Source organism: Thalassophryne amazonica, chromosome 10 (assembly GCF_902500255.1).
Source record: "Thalassophryne amazonica chromosome 10, fThaAma1.1, whole genome shotgun sequence".
In the NCBI taxonomy this organism is placed as follows: domain Eukaryota; kingdom Metazoa; phylum Chordata; class Actinopteri; order Batrachoidiformes; family Batrachoididae; genus Thalassophryne; species Thalassophryne amazonica.
In genome coordinates, this window is record NC_047112.1 from 106,032,234 (window position 1) to 106,042,162 (window position 9,929).

A 9,929-nucleotide genomic window follows, 5' to 3' on the forward strand; every position below is an offset into this window, starting at 1 on the left:
TTTTTTTTTATCTGTTTTATTCTTTTACTTCTGCTTTTAATTATGTATTTGAATTTTGTATTCATTGTTTATGTGATTTTTGTGTTGAATTGTTCTGTGTGAGGCGCCTTGAGATGGCTTTTGTTGTGATTTGGTGCATTATAAGATGATTAAATTGAACTGATTAAATTGCCACTGTCACCAGAGAGTCCAGCTTCATGCCAACCACGGATCCAGCCCGTCTGATCAGTTTGTCCAGCCTGGATGTGTCCTCCTTGGATGTGCTGCCCCCCCCCCCCGCAAGCCTTCCACGGTGTAAAAAAGGACGTTGACTATACGGACTACTGCTATACTATAAGTGTGTCCTATCTGACATCAAGCACTGCAAAACAACAAAACATGTTTCCACTAAAATGTGAACTGTGGTCACCTTCTCTCACACTCAAACAGAGAGACGATCCGCAGACGAGTTTGGTCGTCTGGGTCCGTCAGCCGAACACCACCAGGACGTCCCACGTGCGCTTACCCCGCCCCGCCCTGCCTCCCTCCTCGTGAAGGCATGACGTCATTTCAGATCACGACGGACAGTTCGCTGGAGATCGAGGAGTGCCGCGCGTGCGCAGAATCCTCGATCACTGAGGAGGAGAGAAAAAAAAAAAAAAAGAGCTGTCGGAGCGTCACGGAGCGGTGCAGTAACATCTCCATCACGAGCAGAAAGCAGCATCATTCTGCACATCCAGCGAGTGGGAGCGAGTCCACGCAAACTGCACGCCGTGTCCCAGCCTCACCATGTCCGCGGCCAGCGACTTTGGGAACCCGTTACGAAAATTCAAGCTGGTGTTTCTAGGTGAACAGAGTGGTAAGAGACGTGTTCACTTCACAAGTTGAAATCTTTTTTTTTTTTTCCTCCTTCTTTGAATGAAGTTGCTGCACCTGCTGGTTCGGTCAGCAAGTTTTAGCTAACAGCCTGCTAATCGGTCCGATCACCACGGCAACAAAAGCCTTAACCAGTGAGTGAGTGAGTGAGCTGTTATTTTAGGGTAAGTTTGATGCCAGCTGCTGGAGATGAAAGTAGTTGGTAATAATTGGTGTGCGTGTGCGCGCAGACACACCCAGTTGATCACAGTCGAGGAGGTAAGTTGTGTGTCTGTAGTCTGCTATTGTTTCCAGTCATTAACTTGGTCGTAATTTGCACGCTGGACCTGCTCTGTGTGACTGCTGAGACCTGTTCTAAAATCTGGACATGGCACAAATCAGCGTGAAACCTCGTCTTTTATGTGTCTGTTTAATCTGTTACTCGATCCCACTCGCCCACGCTCACAGACACTGAAAAGATTCTCTTGGGATTAAATGTGCTTTACGTTGGGCTGGGTGCTGCTTTTCTTAGTTTTTTTTTCACGCTGGTGAAGGAAGAAGGCCTGTTTACCTCTTTTAATGAATCATCATCCGGTAAAGATAGTTTTCACTCTGCTCCACCTATGCAGCTATTAAATAACTCGGAGATTTGATATGATTAATAAACAACGCGACCACTTTACATTACAAACAGTGTAAGTCTTGTGCACATACAGACTGGATGGAGCCTTTATATATGAAATTGGTAATTTGACATGGATGCACATTCTTGAACCATCCAGCAGGTGGCAGCACGGCACATAATGTTTCTTTTCATGTGATCTCAGGAACAACGTTCACAACACAGGTGTTCCAAAGGTTTCAGAACAGTGTTCAAAGTTTGCCATGACCAATCTGCAGTGCAGACAAAAAGTTTTCATTTCAACTCTTCATATTGTTCTGCCCATTGTTTCATTACCCACATCACATGTACTTGGTTACCTACAAACCAACGTAGGAGGCGCACTCTTATTATTACCTAATTTTTTTCTGAGATTTGCAGTCAGTTTTGCAGTATTCTGTAACTGGTTGCATTGTGCATTGTTCAGATGTCAGAATTTGGACAAACCAAGTAAGAAAAACATACCCTGCAACACAACTGCATCCCACTGATTTTACTTCTCCTGAAGTGACACCCTTTAACCACACTATCGTGCTGCCCTCCGACACACTCAGGCTTCGACAAGCGTTCGACATTGCAGTTGGTAAACATCTGATAGCATCATCACATTTCTGCTTCTTGATTCTTTCATTTCTCCACCCACAGTCAATATGCAGGTAGGCATAGACATCGCTAACATGAAGCGTGTGTTGTCTGTAGTGTGTTGCCTGTGGGGATCAATGGGCTCTAGATTGGGTGGTGTTTATAAAATAGGTAGCTGACATTTTTCAAGGGTGGCAATAAATTAAGCAAAGCTTGTATAATGAGTTGGAATGGCGTGTCAGTACAGAATGTTTTCAGAACCTTAGATCAAAACAGTTTTTAGAAGAGGAACTCAATTATGCGGGGTTCTCAGCAGATTTTTTTTTCCTCAACGTAATGGGATAGAAAAATCACTTTAAGAAGCTGGGGTTTGGGGGACTGCTTAGGCTTTGACCCCACTGAAGCTTTTGCTTTATGGGCTTATAAAGGGCCTTGTTTGGTGTTTTTTTAACTATAAAATATAGAGTAGTCAGAAATTAATCTTTAAGTTAAAAAACAAAAACTTTTGTAAGGATTTTCTATGGTAAACTGCTGTGTATAAATTAGCAGTTGGGATGCTCCTGTGCAGTGACACACATTTCTACACTCTTCCATATTTTGGCCTGATGCCTTGTTTCTTTTGGCTTTAAAGTAAGACTGTAACAAAATTTGGCCCTCAAAATGCAGGCAGTAGTGTTTCAGAGGCTATAAATGTAAAAATCTTCTTTGGCCCCAGTCTCCCCTACAGTGCTGCTGCGTGGCTGTGCTCAGACTGGGAGAGTGCTGAGGTGACACCGGGATAAGTTCTCCCCGATGGAATGGAGGACGTCTCATTTCGGGGAAAACAGTTTTGGTCGGTTGTAGTATGTTGTCTGTTTTACGATGTTTGGAAAGAGATGTTATTTGATTTAAAATGGTGAAGTTATTGTTTCCGGAATGATCCATCTTTCCGCCTTTACTCAGCAGACAGCTGCAGCAAATCCCACAAAACACACACGGAGCAGAGGAGGATATCATTATTGTTATTTTCTGAGGGACAGTAACTTTAGTTTAGGAACCAGAGAAGTGGGAGATATTAATGTTCCAGTCTACGGTAGAGAACTGTGTAATGATGAACGAATAAAAACTCTGTGTGAAGCGGTGGATGATTCTCACAGAAAAAGAGTCCCATTTAGCGACTTTAATCAGCAGAAAAGGTGAGTCACGACTGACATCTTTAAATGGCTTTGATGTAGGTTGATGAATAAATTGTGGACTCGCTGCTTCTAAATCAGAATCAGCGGGTTCACAATCAATGTAGAGAAATGATAATTTTCCAGTTTCACACCCTCAAAAACAACGTAACGGCCCAACTGCAGTGTAATGTTTTTATTATAACGGCGTAACAGGACCACTACGCTGTTATGCTGGTGAGAACGCTGTTATGTAATTTTTTAATGTTAATGTAATGTTTTTAATGTTAATTTACTGTCTTAATGTATTTATAAATTGTTTAGGTTCTTGTTATCATATACTTATTATTTTTATTTTGTCATGTAATTTTTTAAATGAGCCACAATGGAAAAAAGTTTGTCACTTTCTTGTGTCATCCATGTTTTTACAATTATGTACTTACATTGAACTTACTAAATAAAATCACGCACCACATTCATGCTTTTAATATAAAAAGGACTTGCCGGCTCCTTCTGGAATGGTGTGTGAGTCCAGAATATGTTGTTAGCCAATATTCGTAGCTTCTCCAAAAATATTAGTCCTATCAATGTTCCGTTTTGGCACCATCCATCAGTGACCCAAAATACACAATACCAAACGGCAAATATCAGCTCTCCCCAGTTTCTCTGTGATCGAAGTTACACACGCGTGCGCACGCGCACACAGCGTTTTGTCTTTACTGCATTCTGCCGCAATCGCATGCGTCTTTTAGACAGGCAGAAACAGAAACGGTGGCAGAAGACATCAAACACACTACAATTTTCACTCATGGTACAGACAACATGAAACTAAACTCGCTCATGATAACGGGAACATAAGACTTAACAAAACTGACTAAACCAATTCAACTACAAAAACACAATAAGCCAATAACACTAACATGAAACACAATAACATTTAAAACCCCAAAACCAAATTTAATATAACCTTTATTTAACGGGTTAGTCCCATTGAGATCAAGATCTCTTTTATAAGGGAGACCTGGACAATTATCAAGTTTTCAATTCACCTAACCTGGATGTCTTTACCCCAAACTCTCATGGTGCAGCACAATATCCATTGTTTACTGGTTAGGTAAAATTGCTAATTTCTCCAAAAATATTTATCCTCTCAACTTTACGTTTTTGCAGCGTTCATCCTTGACTTAAAATACAAGTACATAAGCATACCAAATGACAAATGTCAGCTCTCAAAGCCATACACACACACAAACATGCACACAGAGGCCACATGACTATTAATAAATATATGTATATGTATTGAGGAGGTTTTTCTTAAAAAGAAGACCTGAAAGTTCAGCTAAAATTTGCCAGAAGGTACGTAGATGCAAGCCTAGATTTGATGTTTTGGTAACATAAAATCCTCCTCTATACCACTTCATCATGAAGCTGTATAACCGGGGACACAAAAATGCAAAACATGTACTCCAATTTCTCCAGTCACAGCCACAGAAGCCTATAACTTCCTCTGGGTTGTCTTGGTGGCTTTCCTCACTCTTCTCCTTCTTGCACAGTCACTCAGTTTTTGAGAACTGTCTACTCCACACAGATTTACCACAGAGTGCCATACTGTTTGTATTTCTTCATAACTGGTGTGAATAAAGTCCAAGACATATTCAATGACGTGAAAATGTTCATGTATCCATCCCCTAAATTGTCTGAACAAAACCGGCAATAAAACGTATTATTAACAGGTGTTATACTAAAGTGGTCCATTATTTATGCAACCCATCATCTTGGCTTTTATATTTTTAATTCATTAACTTAACACAGGGAACATTCTTGGGATGCAGACCTTGGACAAGTTCAAAGATGGCTAACCATGACCTATTTTAAGAGGTTAAAAAGTCACATCGTGTTTCATATTTTTATGCTATGAATCATGAAAATCGTGTTTTTTTTTTTTAGAGGGGTAAAGTTGACAGCCAATCAGAGAAGAGTGGCATCATGATGTCAGTGGCTGGTCCCTCTCTGGCACTTCAAAATCGCCTGTTTCTCATACAGTAGTGTTCAGAATAATAGTAGTGCTATGTGACTAAAAAGAATAATCCAGGTTTTGAGTATATTTCTTATTGTTACATGGGAAACAAGGTACCAGTAGATTCAGTAGATTCTCACAAATCCAACAAGACCAAGCATTCATGATATGCACATTCTTAAGACTATGAAATTGGGCTATTAGTAAAAAAAAAAAAAAAAAGTAGAAAAGGGGGTGTTCACAATAATAGTAGTGTGGCATTCAGTCAGTGAGGTTGTCTGTTTTGTGGAACAAACAGGTGTGAATCAGGTGTCCCCTATGTAAGGATGAAGCCAGCACCTGTTGAACATGCTTTTCTCTTTGAAAACCTGAGGAAAATGGGACGTTCAAGACATTGTTCAGAAGAACAGTGTAGTTTGATTAAAAAGTTGATTGGAGAGGGGAAAACATACGCAGGTGCAAAAAATTATAGGCTGTTCATCTACAATGATCTCCAATGCTTTAAAATGGACAAAAAAAAAAGACGCGTGGAAGAAAACGGAAAAGAACCATCAAAATGGATAGAAGAATAACGAGAATGGCAAAGGCCCACCCATTGATCAGCTCCAGGATGATCAAAGACGGTCTGGAGTTACCTGTAAGTGCTGTGACAGTTAGAAGACGCCTGTGTGAAGCTAATTTATTTGCAAGAATTCCCTGCAAAGTCCCTCTGTTAAATAAAAGACATGTGCAGAAGAGGTTACAATTTGCCAAAGAACACATCAACTAGCCTAAAGAGAAATGGAGGAATATTTTGTGGACTGATGAGAGTAAAATTGTTCTTTTTGGGTCCAAGGGCTGCAGTTTGTGAGACGACCCCCAAACTCTGAATTCAAGCCACAGTTCACAGTGAAGACAGTGAAGCATGGTGGTGCAGGCATCATGATATGGGCATGTTTCTCCTACTATGGTGTTGGGCGAGTTTTCTAACAGACGAGGTCTGTTAGAAAACTATCCGACCTTTTTATTTTTTTTTAAAAACTATATGGATTTGAATCGTGCGCTTGCATCAGCCAAGCTTGAACCTTCATGCGCATGTGTGAGTTTTTTCACGCCTGTCCGTTGCGTCATTCGCCTGTGGGCAGGCTTTGAGTGAGCACTGGTCCACCCCCCTTGTCGGATTTTCATTGTCAGGGAAATGGCTGAGTGATTGGAGCAGTGCTGAATCAAATTTTTCCAGAAACTCTGAGAGACAGCCAGGTGGAAACCATTCGGAAGATTCAGACGGCTTTCGGTGAGGATACTCTGGGCGTCACACGGATTAAGGACCATTACAACCGGATTAAAGACGGCCCACAGCGACGGAGGGTGCGCCACGCTCCGAGCGGCCATCGACAGGCTGAAACGACCAGATCATTTCCAAAGTGACGGCTGTGTTGATCCGGGACGTCGTCTGACTACCAGAGAAATTGCAGAAGAGGTGTACATCAGCACTTTTGCGGCACATTCCACTGTTACATGAGATTTTGTAATGAAAGACGTGCGGAGGAATTTGCGCATCGGGATAGAGCCGCGCAATGGCGCACAACAAAAAGCACGTCCATGTTGGAAACCATTCTGAAGATTCAGACAGCTTTTGATGGCTTTTCAGTCGAGTGAGTATCTGAGAAATTGTGTAACAGCTGGGCATGTCACAACTTGTCCTGTGAGACTTCCAACACGGACATGCTTTTTGTTGTGTGCCATTACGCGGCTCCGTCCCAACGCGCGAATTCCTCTGCACGTCTTTCATTACAAAATCTCCTGTAACAGTGGAATGTGCCGTAAAAGTGCTGATGTACACCTCTTCTGCAATTTCTCTGGTAGTCAGACGACGTCCTGGATGAACACAGCCTTCACTTTGGAAATGATCTGGTCATTTCAGCCTGTCGATGGCACTCAGAGCGTGGTGCGCCCTCCGCCGCTGTGGGCCGTCTTTAATCCGGTTGTAATGCTCCTTAATCTGTGTGACGCCCAGAGTATCCTCACCGAAAGTCGTCTGAATCTTCAGAATGGTTTCCACCGGCTGTCTCTCACAGTTTCTGGAAAAATTTGATTCAGTGCTGCGCCAATCGCTCAGCCATTTCCCTGACAATGAAAATCCGACGAGGGGGGTGGACCAGTGCTCAGTCAAAGCCTGCCCACAGGCGAATGACGCAACCGACAGGCGTGAAAAAAACTCACGCATGCGCACGAAGGTTCAAGCTTGGCTGATGCAAGCGCACATGATTCAAATCCATATAGCTTTTTAAAAAAATAAAAAGGTCGGATAGTTTTCTAACAGACCTCGTATATCGCATACCAGGTATCATGGATCAGTTTGGATATGTCAGAATACTTGAAGAGGTCATGTTGCCTTATGCTGAAGAGGACATGCCCTTGAAATGGGTGTTTCAACAAGACAATGACCCCAAGCACACTAGTAAATGAGCAAAATCTTGGTTCCAAACCAACAAAATTAATGCCTCGCAGATGTGAAGAAATCATGAAAAACTGTGGTTATACAACTAAATACTAGTTTAGTGATTCATAGGATTGCTAAAAAAGCAGTTTGAACATAATAGTTTTGAGTTTGTAGCGTCAACAGCAGATGCTACTATTATTGTGAATACCCCCTTTTCTAGTTTTTTTAATAATAGCCCAATTTCATAGCCTTAAGAGTGTGTATACCGTGAATGCTTGGTCTTGTTGGATTTGTGAGAATCTACTGAATCTACTGGTACCTTGTTTCCCGTGTAACAATAAGAAATATACTCAAAACCTGGATTAATCTTTTTAGTCACATAGCACTACTATTATTCTGAACACTACTGTATCTTATGTAAGAGCTAGCAAGAAATAAGCACTTCTCAAACTGAAAACACTGTTTTTGTAACCTGATAACACCTCTGGAATGATTTACAAAACATCTTGCAGATGTCAGCATGCACGCTAATGTCCGATATTTCAGCGCTAATGTCCGCTAAAGCTCATGTATGCACACATGCATGCCCTCCTGCATATGCGGTTACGTAAATAAAATATTGTTTATGATTGATTGAATTTATTCTGTAACATCAATATAAACATACAGAGGTGAATATATCAATAATACACAATAAAGCATAAATGCTTGTTTCCATTGTGGTCCTTGTGAAATCATGTGACAAAATACAGGGGCTTTATTGAACATGTACAAATTGCACATAAGACAACAGAAACTTAATAATGAATGTAAATAGCAATAAATGTATAATTTTATTTGTGTGTGTGTGTGTGTATATATGTATATAATATAGTATATATATATATATATATATATATATATATATATATATATATATATATATATCAGAAGCGGTTTCTCTAACACTGCAAGGGTAGCTCAGCTTACCCTAAAATGTAAAAAAAATTAAATGGCCAAATATGTACAGTTTATCATTTCATTGACTGTAAATGCGTTAGAACACGTTCGTTTAGAATCAGCTACTTATCACAAACTGACTCTTGTTAATTTCTCATAAATCATTTTCCTGTAGAAGCTGAGCATCTGTTCACTTCAATGGGAGTGCCTGGAAAGGTTTTTTCATTGCCACAAAATGCGACAGTCATTGGATAAAGCAACGATTTTGAGTGTCTCTGGGGGTGAATTGAGCTGTGAGTGGGCCTGGACGCTGGAGTTCTGCACAATGATTGGATGATCAGTCGAAAGGCTGAATCCCATTTTGATTGACAGCTACAGAAATGTGAGAATTAGATTGCACATTTTTGCCATTTATGCATTTTTAAATTTATGCCACAGTGTTTTGCGTGTGCTATAAAGCAGTCTGTTTTAAAGGCGCAGAGAGAAGCACACTGGATTAGATGTTATGTGAGAAGATCCTGGTGAGTTAGTCTCTGCTTCATTCTTCACTAAGCGTTTAAAAGTCATTGCATGCTAATTAACGACCCGGCTCGCAACACAACATCAAAGTATTTATAATTATAACTCTATCTGGGCATATGTGGTAATAATTAGTGGTTATTGGTGTATTTTATTCATGAAAATTAGTGCCAGAGAAACAGAAGCAATGGTTCAGTGTTTTGAAGCTCTGATACAATTACATATGGCGACATCTGCTGGCCAATCTTTAAAATAACATTTGCATTGAACAGTGCCAGGAGACAGGCTCTGTTATGTATCTTTAATAAGGTTGTGTGTGCTTCTTGAAATTTTTTGACAAACAAATCAATCAATCAATTCAATCATTTTTTTTTATTTCGAACTTAGTTGTCAATTCCACTATCATGGCAGTTCACAATATAAGCAGATCAAATGAACAAAGCTTCTTTGTACTCTCTGTACCTCTACACTCATATGAAAAATAAACAAAATCAAAATCCCTGCTGATTTACAAATACACACTCACGCACACTGGATATCCACTAGATGGCAGTGTGGTTCCATTCATTACACAGCAGTCTATTTAGAGCTCTCAGAGCCATTTGACTCATTTTGACTTCTGATATGAGCTGGACGGACATGGACTACATTAGATGATGGCGACTGCTCCGTCCAGCTCATATCAGAAGTCAAATGAGTTTACGTCACAGAGGAAAGCGTGTCATGACATAACCAAGCGCTCCCTGCGCTACTGCCTGCACTGTTTGTGATCGGTCCTGTTGATCGGCACATTTTGCCGATCAA

At 40.7% G+C, this 9,929-nt stretch overlaps 1 protein-coding gene across 1 annotated transcript in view; it reads left to right on the top strand.

Moving 5' to 3' along the window:
* Positions 1–601: 601 nt before the first annotated feature.
* rab6ba (RAB6B, member RAS oncogene family a) overlaps positions 602–9,929 on the top strand; it is a 274,682-nt gene continuing 265,354 nt past the window's right edge. Inside the window, exon 1 of the mRNA XM_034180706.1 lies at positions 602–838. Within this exon, the coding sequence (XP_034036597.1) occupies positions 769–838 (70 nt within the window). The 5' untranslated portion in view covers positions 602–768. The remainder of the gene's footprint in view (positions 839–9,929) is intronic.